The sequence below is a fragment of the Artibeus jamaicensis genome, unplaced genomic scaffold, assembly GCF_021234435.1.
Source record: "Artibeus jamaicensis isolate MK-2021 breed Jamaican fruit bat unplaced genomic scaffold, CSHL_Jam_final scaffold_833, whole genome shotgun sequence".
Taxonomy (NCBI): Eukaryota; Metazoa; Chordata; class Mammalia; order Chiroptera; family Phyllostomidae; genus Artibeus; species Artibeus jamaicensis.
Window position 1 is genome coordinate 27,105,040 of NW_026522056.1, and position 17,340 is coordinate 27,122,379.

The window sequence follows — 17,340 nt, forward strand, 5'->3', positions numbered from 1 at the left end:
TATGAGTTTGTTTTTGTCTTATTCTCTATTTTATTTTTTTTCAATTTTTAAATCTATTTTTATTGAATGTGCTGGGTTGACACTAGTTAATTAAATTCTATAGGTTTCAGTGTACAATTCTACAATACACCATCTGTATATGGTATTGTGTGTTCACCACTCCAAGGCAAGTCTCCATCCGTCACCATTTATCTCTCTGTCCCCTCTCCTTACCTCCCCAACCCTCCTTTTCCCTCTGGCAATCACCATACAGTTGTCTGTGTTCATGAGTCTTTTTCTTCTTTGCTTAATCACTGTGCCCTTCTCTCCCCATCCCAAACCCCTCCCCTCTGACAGCTGTCAGTCCGTTCTCTGCGTCCATGAGTCTGTCTCCACTTCGTTTGTTAGTTCAATGTGTTCTTGAGATTCCTCATATGAGTAGAATCATACAGTATTTGTCTTTCTCTGGCTTATTTCCCTCAGCATAATACTCTCCAGGTCCATCCATGCTGTCACAAAAGGTAAGATTTGTTTTTGTTTTGTTGTATTTGTTTGTTTTGCTCCCTTTGGATTTCACATAGGAGTGAAATCATGGTATTTCTGTCTTTCTCTGCCTTATTTATTTCACTTAGCATAATACCTTCAAGGTTTGTCCATGTTGTTACAAATGGCAAAAGTTCATTCCTTTTTATGGCTGAGTAATATTTCATTAACACCTTTTTAATGCTCTATCTGTTGGACACAATGCTTTACTGATGGACACTTAGGCTCTTTCTGTGTCTTAGCTATTTTGAATACTGCAATGAACATAGAGGTGCATGGAGTAGCTGGCTCAACGTGACTGATTATTAGGAAAATGCAAATCACAACCATAATGAGATACTGTCCCACATGCATTAGAATGGCTATTATCAAAAAGACAAGAAATAGCGTGGTGAGAGGGATGTAGAAAAAAGAGAGGCCTCATATACCATTGGCAAGGTCACAGATTAGCGCAGCCACTCTGGAAAGCAGTATGGAGGCTCCTGAGGAAACTGAGGCTGAAACTACCATGTACCAACTCTTACACTTCTGGGTAAGAGCTATTAAGAGAACACAAGAACGTCTGAACCATGGGAAAGTGTCTGCCATCTCCGTGGTTTATGGTACATTCCAAGTGGGCAACCGTCATTCCCCAAAGTAACCACATACCCAATAGGTCCTCATTACTTCTGATTTCCTCTTAGACCAACTGGTGGTTAACAAGTGTGTTTCATTTTCATATGTTTGTGAAGTTTTTGCTTTTATTCATCGTGCTCAGAGGGCAGACTTGGCATGATTAAAATTGTTTTGAATTTACTGAGATTCGTTTAATGGTCTAAGATAATGGTTAACCCCAGAGAATATTCTACGTACACGTGAGAAGGTTGTGTAGCGGCTGGTGGTGAGTGTTCTGTCAATGTCCTTGGGTTTTGTTTGCTTATAGAGTTGTGCAAGTTTCAACTTCCTCGCTGATGTCCTCTCTCATTCTATCCATTATTTAGAGTATTCAGGTTTTTGACGATTGTTAAATTGTCTATTTTTCCCTTCACCATGTCAGTTTTTGCTTTTGTATTAGGGGCTCTATTTAGGTATATGAGTGTTTATAGTTGTTACAGCTCCTGCAATTGACCCTTTCATCATCATATAATGTCCTTTTATATCTCAGAAAAAAATTTATCTTAAAGGCTATTAAATCTATTTTATCTTTTACAGCCATTTTATCTTAAAGTCCACTTATCACATCTCTGAAATGAAAATAAGCCTCTTTTTGATAGCATATTTTTGGATTATTATATATCCATTTGCTAGCTTAGCTTTTTAACTAGACAGTTTAATGCATTTATATTTAATGTAATTACTGAGAAGGGAGTATTTACATCTGCCATTTCCATGTTTATTTTCCATGACTTAGTCTTTGACATGCATATTTCTATGTTTATGTACTTTGATTTCTCCATTCTTTCTTTCCATTAAATAGATATTTTCTTGTGTACCAATTTCTTGTGTACAACTTTAATTCCCTTGCTTTTTACTTTAGTATATATTTATGTGTTATTTTCTTAGTGATTATCCTGGGCATTTGATTAATGTATTCATTTATTACCATCCAGTTCAAATTAATACCAATTTAGTTTCCATAGTCCAAAAACGTTGTCCACATGAATTTTATCTCCCCCTATATGTTATTATTGTCACAGTTTACAGCTTTATACAGTGTGTCCAGAAATATAGATGGATAATTATTTTATGTAATTGTTTTTATGAAGTACCAGAAAATATGAATTACAAACTCAAAAGACATTAATAATTGACTTCAACATTTATCTATGTATTTACCTTTACTGGTGTTCATTATACCTTCACGTAGATTCAGCTTACTGTGTAGTATTCTATTTCTGCCCCCAAAACTCCTTTTGGCACTTTTTTGTAGGGCAGTTCTATTAGCAATCAACTCTGGCATTTGGTAGTTATTGTTTATCTGGAAATGTCTTAACTCATCTTTTAATTTTAAAAGTTAATTTTACCAAAAATCTTGGCTGACAGTTTTTTTTTTCTTTTAGCACCTTGAATATACCTCTCTATTGCCTTTCGGACTACAAAATTTTTGAGGCAAAATCTAATGTTATTTTATTATTGAGGACTCCTCCCTTGTATGTGACAAGGTGCTTCTTTCTTGCTGTTTTCAAGATTCTTTCCTTGTTTTGGTTTTTGGAAGTTTGTTTATATGTCTTTTTTTCTACCATTACTTCTTCAAGTATTTATTCTGCCCCCATTTCTCCCTTCATGTGGGATTCTGATTCCCACTCTACCTACGCTTCTGTGCTTGAGGGCCTCTCACAGGTCTCTTATGTTCTGTTCATTGCTCATTATCTTTTTTTTCTTTCGGTTGTGCAGGCTAGACATCCCAACTAGGATTTGTCTTCAAGATCACTGTGTCTTTCCTTTGTTGGCTCAGTTCTGCTGCTGAGACCTTTCAGTGAATTTTTAATTTTAATGATTGTACTTTTCAATTCCAGAATTTTCATTTTTTTTCTTTTAGTAATTTATATGTCTTTAGTGATACTCTCTGTTTGGTGGAACATCATTCTCATGACCTCTCTTAGTTCTTTGGCCATGGTTTTCTTTATTTGAACAAGTAGATAAAGAAAATATTTACATATTTGAACAAATATTTAAAATAGGTGACTTAAAGTCTTTCTGTATGAAATTTCTGTATGAAAGACTTAAAGTCTTTCTGTATGAAATTCCACTATTGTACTTTGTCAGAGCAGTTTTTATTAATTCCTCCTTTTTCTCATGTATTGGCCATTCTTCCTTGTTTCTTTGTATGCCTCATATGCTTTTGTGAAAACTGGACATTTAAAATATTATAATATGACAACTCTGGAAATCAGATTCTCTCCCTGCCCCAGGGTTCATTTTCTGCTAGATATTGTAGTTGTTGATCTTTGTTTAGTTACTTTTATGAGCTAATTTTGTAAAACCTCTATTCTTTGTTATGTTTGGTCACTGAAGTGTCTCTCCCATAAGTTTAAGGGTCAGCCAGTGACTAGACAGTGTTTTTATTTTTTAATTTTTTAAAAATATTTTATATATTTATTTTTAGAGAGAGGGGAAGGGAAGGAGAAAGTGGGAGAGAAACATCAATGTGTGGTTGCCTCTCATGTGTTCCCTACTGGGGACCTGGCCCACAACCGAGGCATGTGTCCTGACTGGGAACTGAACCGGCGACCCTTTGTTTTAGACAGTGTTTTTAGATTCACTCTGTGTGTCTAACTGTCAGTGAGGCAGTATGAACTTGACCTTAGCCTTCATTTCCACTGTACCAAGCTTGAAGGTCAGCCAGAGGTGAGAGGTTGGGGCATTCTCAGGTATTTCCTGAGCCAGTAAGGGTCAAGTTCTGGGCATGTGCATGGCCTTAGAGACCCCAGGAATATGTCAGACTTTTAAAGTCCCCACTCCCCAAAACTCCCCGTTCCTCACACTTTCCTCCTAAGTGCTTTGTTTAGTCTGTTTTACCTCCACTTTCCTCCACTGCCCAGGCAGCAGTGAATAATACATTTGTCTATAAATATTTTTGACAAACATGGCCCTTTTAGCTAGTTCTCCAGGGAACCACCATACAAGGTAAAAGAAAAAAAATCCCTCACCCTCAAAGTTCCTTTCTTTGCAAATAAGGTCCATTCTGCTCTCTCTAGTCCTGACATCTGTACAAGGAATGTGGCCTGTTATCTTCAAGGTCACAGCCATGGTGGTGAGTAGGGAATGGGACCAGAGCAAATTCAAACACCACACACAATACTGTGTTCTAACTGAGAATCAACCACTTTTTTTCTTGATTTAAGCATTCCACTGGTTGCTGCAAGCTATTGGTTAGATTCCAGATTTCCAAGATTGTTGATTCTGACAGTTTTTGTTAGGATTTTTGTTGCTTTCACAAAGGGACAGACTTTTTCATTTTTTTACTGAACCACTTTTTCAGACCTTCTCTAAGCAAAATCTCTATACAGGTATAAGTCCATCAAAGCTTTCTGTGAGCTATTTGTCATTTTACTAACACCCTACTCGAGTCAAGAGAGAATGTTCAATTTTATAGGACACATTATAGAACACTTTATAGAAAATAGCCATGCATAGAACAAGTTCCTCTGTTTTCTAAACTGAGTCACTAATATTAAAAGTTATTTAACAGGGCTGCCTCGTGATCACTCCTGCAGATAAAGTATCAGTGACTGGGCCACCAAGACCGTGGGCCTCATGATTATTAATGCCACTTGGGGGAAGGCCTTCGGGGAACACTTGGCCATGTTCAGCTCATCTTCACTTCTGAGCACAATTACTGTGATGCTGATGTATCCGAGACCACTGTGTTTGTATCACTGAAGACTCGCTTTGAACCATGGTTTTGTCTCTGAGAGACTCTCAGGCAAAAATGGGATGTAAAGATGTCTGGGAACAAGAGAGCAGAGTGTCCAGAAAACCAGATTAGTTTTCCTTGCTGGACCTTTACTAAGAGAATCGAGCTCAGATGTTTCAGCGGTGGCTGTTTTACAGAACACCACTCTTTCTTTGTGTTCAGAAGCTCAAGGGGGAAGGGCTGAAGGCATCTCTGCTGTTCCCTTGGCTTGCTACACCCACAGGAAGCAACCTAATGTGAAATTCACAGGTTAGTCCAGAACCATGGATGTCACCAAATCGGGTTTCAGGAGAAATGCCCTAAGTTCTTCCCCAGAGCTCGCAGATAAAGGCATCCTTGGGGTGACCTGCAGGGGACAGCTACCCATTTCCTCTGTGGACGTGCACATGAAGAGTAAATATAATAGTCACAGGGAGGCAGGCACATCATCCTCATACTGAACTGTCACAAAGCATCAGCATTGATGGCAGGAGTGGTTTTTCCAGTTACAATGACATTCAGGGCCCAGGGGTAAAACGTGTCCTGCTTTCACAGTTCAGTGGCTGCTTTTGTTCAAATTCATTTTCTTTGAGATAAGAAGAACCCAGATCTTATTTTAGAACATGTATTTTAAATCAACAAAAAAATCAAATGTCTCCAGCTATCATTAGAAATAAACTTAAAAGAGAAAGCAATAAAAAAGAAAAACCACATGTCAGAACCTAACACTCAGTCTTTTTGAAGAGAAAAGGCAATGCCCAGGGAGGTAGGGACTGTATGGAGCATGGTTTGGGAGCACAGAGTGTAAGATTTTTGATCCATCGCGTGTAAAAGAACAATGCAGGCCAGGCAGCCAGCCCACAGGGGCACACTGTTGGCGCTGACAAAGCCCCACTCCTTGGATACAGAAGAGCCCAAGAGTCACTGGGAATGTGCGAGGAGCCTTGGCAAAAGAGCAAGGGACTGCTCCTGAGAGAGAGATTAAGATCCCCTTTCCCATCCTTTGAGGAAATCCCAAGAGATTAGTAGGCAAGAAAGCTCACTAAGATTTCCCCTGCGAGATGAAGACCTGACGGAGAGGGGCTGGCACCAGCAACAAAGCACAAGGTCAGGGGTGAAGGTCAGGGGTGAAGGTCAGGGGTGAAGGGATGGTGCTGTCAGAGGTTAACTTCTTGATAGTGAAGACATTAGCAAGGGAGAAAATGCACAAAGAGCAGCCAGAGGCCACACTATCTGGAGAAATCAAGTAAGAGGGAAGAAATATGTGAGCTGAAGAGATGGAACTGGGCTGGAAATGCGGATGCTGGAGCCGGCTGAGTACCTGCCACGCAAAACCCTGAGCTGAGAATGGAACCCCCCCAGCAGGCGAGAACAGAGGCACCCGGCAGCTGGAAACCAAGGGAAGCCTGCCCAGCATGTCGCCCTGTCTGAGCACCTTCGGAGTACCGTGGTGTGGGGCAGGTCTCTCTGGGGTCTACTGGGAAAGAGGAGACAAAACACACAGTCAAAGCTCCCATTCTGAGCAAACACCACATTCCAGGGAGCAATATTTAGTTCTGCAAGACGTGTGTGTTCCTTAAACCAACCTTAGACATGGCTCTTTGAACTCGCACCATTTACTCAGCAAATCAAGGTGACTGGGCAGAAATGAGGGGCTCAGGGGAGCAAGTGCAGGGCTGGAGGGGCTGTGCCCTCCATGTGGCCAGGGAGCCAGGATGGAGCACGTGGAACATGTAAGACATCAGAGGCGTAAGGGTTTCATCTGACTGCGAAGTCCAAGGTGTGGTCCTCAGAGAGAACGAGGAGCAGAAGGCATATCTTTAGGGGTAAGAGGTGATGGACTCAGGCACGCTAAAAACCTACCCTGACGTGCACCATCCGTTTAAGAGCAGGCCAAGGAGGATGAGGGAACAAAGGGGAAACAATGGGAGGGAAACAATATGAAGCTCGCTAAGGAAAAGCCTGGCCGATAATACATCATTTAGGTCATCATTGCTAGAGGTAGGTCGAATATTTGGCAATGAGCTTTACAGCAGGCAGAGAAAACACAGACACGCCATCTGATGAAATATTCATAGTGACCAAGAGATAAAAAGGAACCAGTTACTTTGGCCAATGATGTGTTTTCCTAATAGTAAGCCTGAAGAAAAATTCCAGTGTGGTTCTTTAAAACAAATGTGTTATGTGCTGTTGTTTGCTGAGTCCAAGAGGAATTTCGTTTTTAAAAGTCTGTCACGAAACATCTCCATCTCTGTACACACACACACACACACACACACACACACACACACACACACAGTCCCCTGAGTCAATCTTTCCATCACCCTTCCCGGGCCCCACAAATAATTCTCTGATTGTCCACATTTCCCTATTACCTATTAAAGTGGCTTTAGGCTTATCCTGCCTTCCCCCCATTAAAATTTAACTTTCTAGCCTAACTTTTCAGCACCCTGGTCTCTCTAAGTAACTAATCTGATAAACTGAACATTGTCCGGAAGCTGTGTGATAATAATGAGTTAATATGTTACCACTCCTGAAAACTGGATTAACTTCACGGCTTCTGGTTGTATGTCAGGCTAGAGATTTTTAACTTTGGCTTTTGTTGAGCAAGAACTGTTTGCCTTTTTTCCCCCCAAAGACAGCATAAGTGGCCCTCTAATATGTCAGATGCATGCAGAAGGAGCTGCCCACACTGAGGCTCATTTAGTTTCGATTCTATCACATGCCTGTTTTATTTATGGTGGGTCCTTGGTAGGTAAGTCACAATTTAGTCCTTCGTCAGGAGGAACCAAGTGGCGGTGGTGGCTGAAGCTTAAGATGAATGGTTAGAAATCAAAAACCACAAAACTACTACTAAATTTGCAAACTGGCATTATACCTTCCATTGAACATCTGCCGGAAGAGAGATGTACAACAATCATTTGCATTGTGAGGAACCAGAAAGTCAGTGTGGTCTGCTTCAATCACATACCAGAAGGAAACTCCCAGAGGGCCCGAGCATTAGGATAAACGTCGTGCCTCTGAGCATAGCCATTCACGGTGGGTACATTTCTGTGAAATGGGTACCCACCATTCACAATGGCTACATATACTAACCTCAGCTGAATGGGGAAAAGTATAATAAGAACTTTTCCAATGGTCAACTTAGCTTCATGAAATGTTGGGTGAAGCACAGGCGAATTTGCAAATAAAATGTACGTGGTCTATTCTCAAATATCTCAAAATAATTGTGGGTAGTAAATCCTTAGATTATTTAGTTTCTGTCGTTACTGTTGGGATTTGTAGCTCAACTCACCAGCCACAAAGCAGCTTCCTTAAACAACACAGAAAAATATTTAGACCCATAGAAGAGATTTAGCGGTGAAGGGCCTTTCAGGTTCTCTTGTATTGATTTGAGAATAACTTTCTCATGATCCTGGTACTGAATGGTGCTAAGTGGGAAGCCTGAGATTTTCACTGTTTATATGTTATCTGTCGTTTAATTATAGAAAGCATCATGCATATACAACGTGAACATAACAATATAAAAAACATCTCTGTCCACCAGTCATTACTCAGTTTCAGCAATCATAAAAGTTCTGCCATTCTTAGATCTATGCCTTGATTTCCCACACATATTATTCATCACAATGACAATTATTCTGTGGGTAAGATAATGACTATTATTATTATTATAGGTCTATTTTGGGTATGTTACATCCACAAAAAGAGAACTGGAATCTAGGCAGTATAATTTGATAAGTGGGTACAACTATGTAACCCACACCCATGTGATACAGGTCCCAGAACAGCCCCACCCCCTGGGGAACGTCTGTGGTTCTGTTCTCACACATTTCCCATCCCCCGGGCCACGGTTCCGACTTTTCTACATAGTTTGACTGTTCTGGAACTTCAAATAAATGGAATCTTAGAATTTATTTAAAAAATTTTTTTACACTAGCTGCTTTCATTGGAAGGCTCCTGGGACAATAATTCACACTAGTCCATGGATCAGTAATTTTTTTTTAATGCTGAGTAGAATTCCATGGTATGAATATGCCACGATTTGTTCATTTATTCTCCTAGTTACTCTTTTAATTTCTTTTTTGACCTATGAGATTTTATAAAATGTATTTTTTTAAATTGCCAAATATTGGGGACTTTTCTTTTTTAATATATCAATGGTTAATGATATCCCATCTATTTCCATTAAAATCAAAGAGCATACCTATAAGATTTCAATCTTTTGAAATATATAAATATATATATACTGAGACATTTTATAAATGTTTTAGGGCTATAGCATATGGTTTATCTTGGTGAGTGTTCTATGTTCAAATAAAAAATTTCTATTTTGCAGTTGTTAGAGAAATATTAGTATATATATATGTGTGTGTATATATATGGTATGTACATATATTTAATAGTGTCAATAAGCCAACATGGTTAATGGTGTCATTCACGTCTTGTGTATCAATCATCACTCATTATTTTTGTCTACTCGCTCCACTGAAAAGGGTGTAGGAATCTTCAACAATAACTGGATTTGTCTGTTTTCATATTGGCCTGTCAGTTTTCCCTTCATGTATATTAAAGAAGCTTTTAAAATCATACATAAGTATAACTGTTCTGTTTTGCTGATGCACTGATACTTTTGCCATTTGCGACTTACCTCTCTACCTTTGGTTAAACCTGTCATCTCAGAGCTGATTTTCCCCGACATATAACACAGCCACTCCAGCTTTGTTATTATTAGAGTCTGTGTGGCGTAGCTTCTTCCAAATTCCAACTTTCAACCTGTTTGTGTCCGTAATTAAAGCATGTCTCTTGTGAAAAATATATACTTGGATCTTGCTTTTATAATCAATCTGAAAATCTTCATCTTTTAATTGGAATGTTTCATTATTTACATTTAATATAATTATTAATACAATTTGATTTAGCGTTGCCATTTTGCTATTTGTTTTCTTTTCGTCTTATCTGGTTGTTTTTTGCTCCTTTGTTCCTCATTTTCTGGTTTCTTTGGGGGAAATTTGATTCTTTTATAGTATTTAATTTTGATTCCTCAATGGACATTTCAGTGCTTTGCATTAGTTTTAAAGTGGCTGCTGTAGAGAGTATAGTCCGCATCTTTCAATGAACACAGTCAACTTAGTGTTAATGTTATACTGCTTTACACACCATGAAGAGAACTCACTTTAAAACATGGTTATTCCCATTTATTATTTGTGCTATTTCTGTTTATATGGTACAACTATTCACATTATAAATCTCTCACAATTTACTGGTGTGTTAATGAAATTAATGAATAAATTATGTATGTGTGTATTTATGTGTTCTTAAATATTTACATATCTGGCTAGAGACTTACAATTCTGGTGACCTTTATTCCTTCCTTTGGGTCCAAGTTCCTACCGGACGTGTAATTCCCTTCGACTCTGACAGCCTTCCATTAGCATGTCCTGTGCAGGTCTGTTTTAGTTTGTCCTTGGTGAGTAGACACTCCCCCAGTTTCTGTCTGGTTTTGGCAGTTCTCGCAGTGACTTCAAAGAGCTCTGGTTTTCAGGGAGTTAGGGGACAGGACCAGTTTTGTAACTGTTATCTGCAGCAGGCTTAGCCTACCCAAGCCAACCCACCATTAACAGGAGCCGAAATCCCACTGTTTATATTTTAACATACAAAATCGTAGCCCTATTTCTTCATTAAGGAAACACGTCTTAGGATATTAAGATGTGCTAGACATTAACAAAGGCACAGCTTATTCAAGGAATTCCATGTGACTTAATATCACTTGGAGACAGAGCAAGCTGGGGAGAGTGGAGAACCTTCTGTGGAGAACAGTCTCACAAACACGCATGCGTCTTATCTGCTGGGCGATAAGGAGCTGTTGATGGGGCTTCAGCAAGAGAGAAACACAGGCAGATGTGGGTTTTGAAAGACCAACGGCAGGGAGACAAGGGAACACCCTAAAATTCTCCAACAAGAAACGGCAGACTATCCACCAGGAAAAACCATCCTAACATCCTCAAAGAGGCAGCAGGGGGCAGTATTCAAGCTCCTGGACCCTGGCACTAGACCGCTGTGACCCAGGGCCTCCAGACTCCAGCCCTACATCACTGAACAATGTAATTACCTTCCCCACAGTTCCGCTTCCCCATTTACATCGCACGGGTCATAGTTTCTGTGTCCTGAGAGTGCCAGGAGTACCAGATGCATTAAAACCCAGCCACACACCTAGTGACCATATTCTCAGCACTATAACGTATATTTATTCTCAGATTTGTTGGTAGCACTATCTGGTAGAGAAAAATAATGAATTAAAATTTTCAAAAGGCTTGAGGGTATATGGGGGATAAATGGTAATGGAAAAATGCAATAAGCATATATAATAAGCATATATACATACATATATACATACATAAATAAATAACAGAAATGTTCAAAGTGCTTAAGAAAAGATAGTCGATATTGGAATTTTATTACCCATTTGAATAATCATTTAAATACAAGGTTAAAAAAACAGAAAAAATATAATAAACATAAGGAAGAAATAAAGATTAATGTATCAGTATTTGTAATTAGTCGTCATGCTCCATCCACAATGTATTGAGAGACTGTTGCGTGCCGAGCAGTCTTTTCAGTTATATTTAACTGTATTAACACATATTAACCAATTTAACATTCACAGAAACCCCACCTGGAGAAGCCAGGTTCGCCAAAGGTCACCCGCAGCAGATCTGATAGGCAGCCCAGAGGCAGCCCCCAGAGGGGCCTTGTGTGTGAGATCTGCAAATTCGAGACAGGCCTTAAACACAAGCCATCTGCTCCCTGCCCCCCCCCCCCACTCTCCTCCCTGCAATTTTGTTTACAGACCTTATCTCTGAGAAGTGGCCCTGGAGGGTGGTTGCAAGGGAAGCAGAAACCTTTCTTTCTACGGGGTTTTGATTTTGGTTGCGTTCTCTTCCACACGACATGCCAATTCACGGTTGAGTCCACTTCTGAGCGAAACCCAGTATTTCAGAACAAAGGATTGGCACCAGCCGGTGAGCACTCCTAGGGAAATGTGTGCAAAACACAGAGCTTTACTGTTTCTTTTGGACAAATCACGCGCACATTTCTCCCAGCACTGGAGTCACTGCAGGGGGTGACGAAAGATGGGGGGGAGCAGTATTCAAGGTGGAGTCCTTGGCTTTTCAGTGGTTAAGAGACAACCATCACTGGTCAATCATCCAGAACCCTAAGCTGACAATCATGAAAAAAAAAAATAGCTAAGGAGAAAGAATCCCCAAACACACAGATCAAGCCTGGCCCCTGTCATCTAAATTAGTTCTTAAGTTCAGGGTGGCCCTGGCCTTTCCTATACCTGGACACCCAGCTCTGTGGTGGAAGCTCCCACCATCCAAAGACTGTGGGCTTCTCAAGACTTCTTAGGAATCCCTGATTTTAAATCTCCCAAAGGAATGTCAATGTCATTATCAGAGGGTTAAACGTTTTGTCTTTCCTAGCCAGGATGCATGCTTCTAGGTATCCACTCTCTCACATTCTCTCAAGTTTCATTGCTGTTCTAGTGGCCAAAACCCCAAGATTTCCTCTTCATTGGGGTTCCTAGGCATTTTTAATGATGTCTTTTCCAGATGACAGAGCCTCTTGTTTTTTTAGGTGGCACAGTGGCTGCTTGGGGGGATATGGAGGAAATACCACTCGTACCTGTTGGTGGTAAGACTGATTATGTTGCGTGATTCCCATGGGATGTTCTGCCGCATCTGCCCAAAGGGAGGCAGAGCCCAAAACCGGGGCACAGATACCGAATATGTAACCTTACAGGGAGGCCTGTGCTGTGTTCTCAATGGTAAAGCCAATGATCGCTCCTCTGCGATCAGTTTAAAAACACCACCGACTGTCTCTGCTTTTCACCAGGATTGCGAGTGTTAGGGACAAGAACATTCCTGAACAAACAGCAAGGCTTTGTGACGTTTGCTTGTAACCAACCATGCACAAGAATGCCTGTACTAGTGGAGAGTCAGGATTGGAACACAAGTAAGGTTTTTTTTGCTACTGTGAGAACCATACCTTTCCAGCAAACAGAAGTTTTGTTCCACCTTGAAAACTAGCACGCACTGACTAGGCTACTCAAACCTCGCAGCAAGGAGTGAGCGCACGAGCGAGCTTGTAAGTGTCCACAAGGTCGCGCTTGGCCTTAGCCTCGGGCTCCTGTCCATGGCCACCTGCCCAGTTACCAGGTTCAGTCCGGTACAGGTGGAACATGCCCCTGGAGACATCCTTGGCCGCCTTAATAAAATTGCCTCACTAGGGCTGATAACACACAGCAGTCGATTTGTCCTGCTTCGGGTGGGAGATTTCATGTGAAATGTTTGCAAGCTTCACCTGGAGTCTTCCGGTGAAACTAAGCAGCCCTTCCAAAGGGACCAGCAATCATCCTCAGGTGCTGTTTTTCGATAACTCTTTCAATGCTCCAAAGCAGGTGTCGCATCCCAAAGAGCCTTTCTCAGCGTGAATCTTTGAGCGTTGAAGGGTCGTTGGGAACTGGTGTGCTTGATACTTGACCGGAGCAGCTGTGTGGATTCCCACTTCCGTGTTATTCCCTTTTAGTTTCACTCCTCAAGGATGTGAACATTCTCCATCCCAGTATCTGAGTGTAGGGTGAATCCCCTATTTCTGACTTAGGGCCTTTCGGAGAGAGTGAGGCAGGAGCTGCAGTCGCCTGTACTCTAAGAGCTCAGTCCACATGTTTTCTTAAGTTGGTACAGAGCCCACCCCCTGCAGCCTGTTCCCCACTGTGTTGCTCTGTTTGTCTGGGGGCGTGGTTTCCAAACATGGCGTCCAGTATTTATAGTCGTTTCCAATTCCTCTGGTTTTATTATAGAACTTGGGGTCTCTCAAATCATACTCAGGGAGTTCATAGAGCTTTTTCCACTTCATTTTCTTGGTCCCTGAAAACACATAAATAGGTTGATGTATATTCAGAAACCCTGCAGTACATGTTCTGAGCACATTGCTGTCTAAAGTTCTGCCTATCATACACAGGCTCTGGAGAGTCTTTGAGAATCACTCTCGGCTTAGACCATGATCAGGGCTTAAATTCCACCTGCGGGGTCTTGTTCTGACCTGGTTAACATCCAGGGTTTCTGGCTGCCTACAAGGGATGGGAGGCTGGTGGCGGAGTGTTGGGACAGGGGCCATAGAAGCTACTGCACGGAAGAAGAGGAATAGGAAGATAAAAGCTTTTAGATTTAAATGATGAAGTGGGCAGATCCAAAATGGATGACCCCAGATCAGCCAATCCAGAATCTCTGATACTGCTCAGGTGTGCACTCAATTACAGCTGGCAATCAATCGTATATCAGCTTCAAGTACACGGCATAATGGTTCTCCATCAATACAACTTACGATGTGATCCTGTGAGAAGCCCAGCACCCTCCAGACATAATACAGACTCTTGTAAACATCCCCACGGCTGTTATGAAACTTCCCCTTTGTACTTTTTAATCCCCTAAAATCGCTTTATGGTATTCCAAGCGCGATCAAAGTTGAGAAACCCCAAAATAGGGGATGGTTAAAAAGACGCACCAACTTCTACTTAAATCTTTCCCCGGTCAGTTCTCAGCTGGCCTCTTGATCAGTTTTAAAGAAGAATATGGCAAATTGACCAAAAGCGCACAGAGCAGAAAGAAAGCAAGAGGAATTACCACCCCACCCCCACCCTGGCAGCATCCATACCCCCACACATTTCAAGGAGCTCGGATGGTGGAGTGACTTTGAGGAGATAGATTTAATAAAGATAAATGTCTAAGCCCACATCTTGGATGCAGTCAACCAACTTCACAAAGGCAGGAGGGCAATGTAGATGTGACTAAACAGCGATACCCAGGGAAAATTATTGAGGAATTCAGTCGATTTTACATGTTACGTGAGTCAACATTCTAATCTAGTTCTGATCGGGCTGCCAGAAAGTCAACTCGATCTGCACTGAATCAACAATTTCATTAGTGTCTGGACGAGGAAGACCCTTTCTTCATGCCTGTTGGAAGACTTTGCCTACTGAGTCATATCGAGAGCAGTATGCTAAATGAAGAACACGTTAAAATTAGATTATGGCTGATGAGGGAACTAGGAGTTGTCCTATTAAAAAAAAAACTTTTCCCCCCTGGGAGGACAGCTAGTACAAGGAGCACATAACATATTTTTCAAAACTATGGACATTTATCATGTCAGATTTATCATGTCAAGTCCAGAAGTCAAAAGCCAGGACGAAATGAAAGGCAACGCTTTTCAGCCACCTTAGCCATCAGTGAAGGGAATGGGCAGCCCATCGACCAGAGGGCCCCTGTCCCTGGAGTTACTTAAGCCCACAAGTAAGTGATGGGCAAGGGGAGTGCCAGAACTTGTAGGGACTTCCATCAGACTAGGAAGGTCTCCTTTCCATTTAAACGTTTATGATCTGCGTTTCTAAAGTAGCTCCGCAGTGAAAGGGAGCCTCTTCATCTCTTCCCCAGCAGCGGGGAAACTCGCGGCTTGGTCCTCTGCTACCTGTACCCTCTGCCCGCGGAGACCACCGGCACAGTCAGCACCATGCGGCCCCCGGGTGATGCTCCCAGGGGCAGAGGCAGTCGCTTTTTTGCAGACGTCACTTCGTACAATCTGTTGGCCACATGTCTCTCTCTTTATCGGCCCCTTTCTTATTTAAACTTAACTTCTTGCAGAAAGTGACCCTGTGTCTCTTCACTGTTCCTGAGGATTTGGGCCCGAAGTTGGTGTTTCCGCGGCCCTCACTGCACTCAGAGGACTCGCTTCACCGACAGCGCGAAGTTACCAGACCAAGGGACAGAGCCAGCCCCTCCGTCCCCACCGGGACCGGTGGGGTCCCCGCCATTGCGCTGACTTTGTCTGGGACCCTCCAGAACTCCGGGTGTATTTCCAAACTTTGAGCTGGGCGCCCCGGGCCAAGTGTGCCGGAGTCTGACAGACACCAGGGCTGCGCGGGACAAAGGGGCTCCTTCCTCCCCATGAGCTACTTTCTCCCGCTGCCACTGTGTGGACGCGTCGCCTCACTGGTGGGCCCGCTGTCCGCCAAACCGGGGACTGAACTGGCTCCTCGGGCCGCGGCCCCGGGACGGGAGGGAGGGACCCGAGAGGACGAGGTGGGGTGGGAGGTGGGGCGCCCGGGAGGAGGCGAGGGCGCTGGGAGCTGGAGGGCGCGCGCTCCGCCGAAGAGCGAAGGGGAGGGCGGCCGGGCCCGGCACGCTCCCTCCCTCGGCCTTTCTCTCACATAAGCGCAGGCAGAGGGCGCATCAGCCATGCCCTGCCCTGCGCCCGCCGCGCCGCCCCGCGCTCTCGGCCTCGCCGCCCCGCGCCCCGCCGCCCGCCGCGGCCGCCCGGCGCGCTCCACTCCTGGGAAGGGCGGGGAGGAGGGGACGCGTGCCCCGGGGGGTTGGAGGGGCCGAACATCGCGGGGGTGGGGGTTTCGGCCTGGCCCCCCTCCTTCCCAAAAGCACCAGCAGCCACGCCGGCCGAGGAGCCGTCCGCTCTCGCCCCGGCCTCACCTCGCCGGCCCCGAGCGCGCGCGGGGAGCTCGGATGTCCGGTTTCCTGTGAGGCTGTACCTGACCCCGTCGCCTCTCGCCGGCAGTGGCTGGGACGGCGACGTGCGACGTCGCGAAGGCCGCCAGCGGCTCGCCCTCGGGGGTCAGCGCTGGGCTCTGGGGCGGGCGGAGGGCGAGCGGCGCGTCGCTGCGCCCTGGCCGGTCCACCATGCGCCAGCTGCGCGCCTTGTCCCTGGCGTGTTCCCTGCTCGCCGCCGCGCTGCTGCCGGGTCCGAGCCACTCGCCTGCCGCCGCAGCCGCCCTGGAGTCGGGACTCGGCTTCTCGGACGCGGAGCCGGAGGAGGGCGAGACCCAGGTGGGTGCGGATCGCGCGCTGGGGTCGGGTGCGGGAGGGGGTGGGGGTGAGGACCCCAGGCTGAGCGTGTGCGTTCGGTGTCACCTTGTGTCCGCTGGATCCGAAGTTTCCAGGCGGACTTAATGCTTCTTGAGAGAAGAATTTTCTCCTGGTGTCACACAGAGTTGTTCCTAAGTAGAAAAGCAAGTTACGGGAGTTCAGGGCCCAGGGAGCTGCCTGGAGACAGAGGTCGCGGAACCGCCGTGAGAGCCATCCCCGCGCTGCGCCCAGTGGGTCTCGAATCAGCGCGGACCCGGAGAACGGAGTTCACAGGGGTCGCGTGGCTCTTTGGCCCCGACAGATTAGTGGGAAACACGCAGCCCCGGGGCCGGGACGCAGCCCCCGGAGGCGCGTAGCCGCGCAGTCCCGGGAAAGCAGAGCGCTTGGTGCGGTGCGCAGCTTCAGAGAGAGTGGGGGAGAGAGGAGTTCAGTAACCGGGTTGGAGCGCTTAGGACCTCTGAGTCCCTTGTAGGAAAACTGGTAGAACTTGAGACCCCAGGTCATAATCGC

The 17,340-nt window shown here is 44.3% G+C and overlaps 1 protein-coding gene across 3 annotated transcripts in view; it reads left to right on the forward strand.

The window, feature by feature from the left end:
* VEGFC (vascular endothelial growth factor C) overlaps positions 1-17,340 on the forward strand; it is a 353,484-nt gene that overhangs the window by 263,427 nt on the left and 72,717 nt on the right. For 2 of the 3 annotated variants that reach the window (XM_037146548.2, XM_037146549.2), the window contains exon 1: positions 16,362-16,791. The exons of the other annotated variant lie outside the window; for it this stretch is intronic. In XM_037146548.2, coding sequence (XP_037002443.2) covers positions 16,645-16,791 — 147 coding nt within the window. In that variant the 5' untranslated portion in view covers positions 16,362-16,644. Of the gene's footprint in view, positions 1-16,361; positions 16,792-17,340 lie in introns of those variants that run through there. 3 annotated transcript variants of the gene reach the window in all.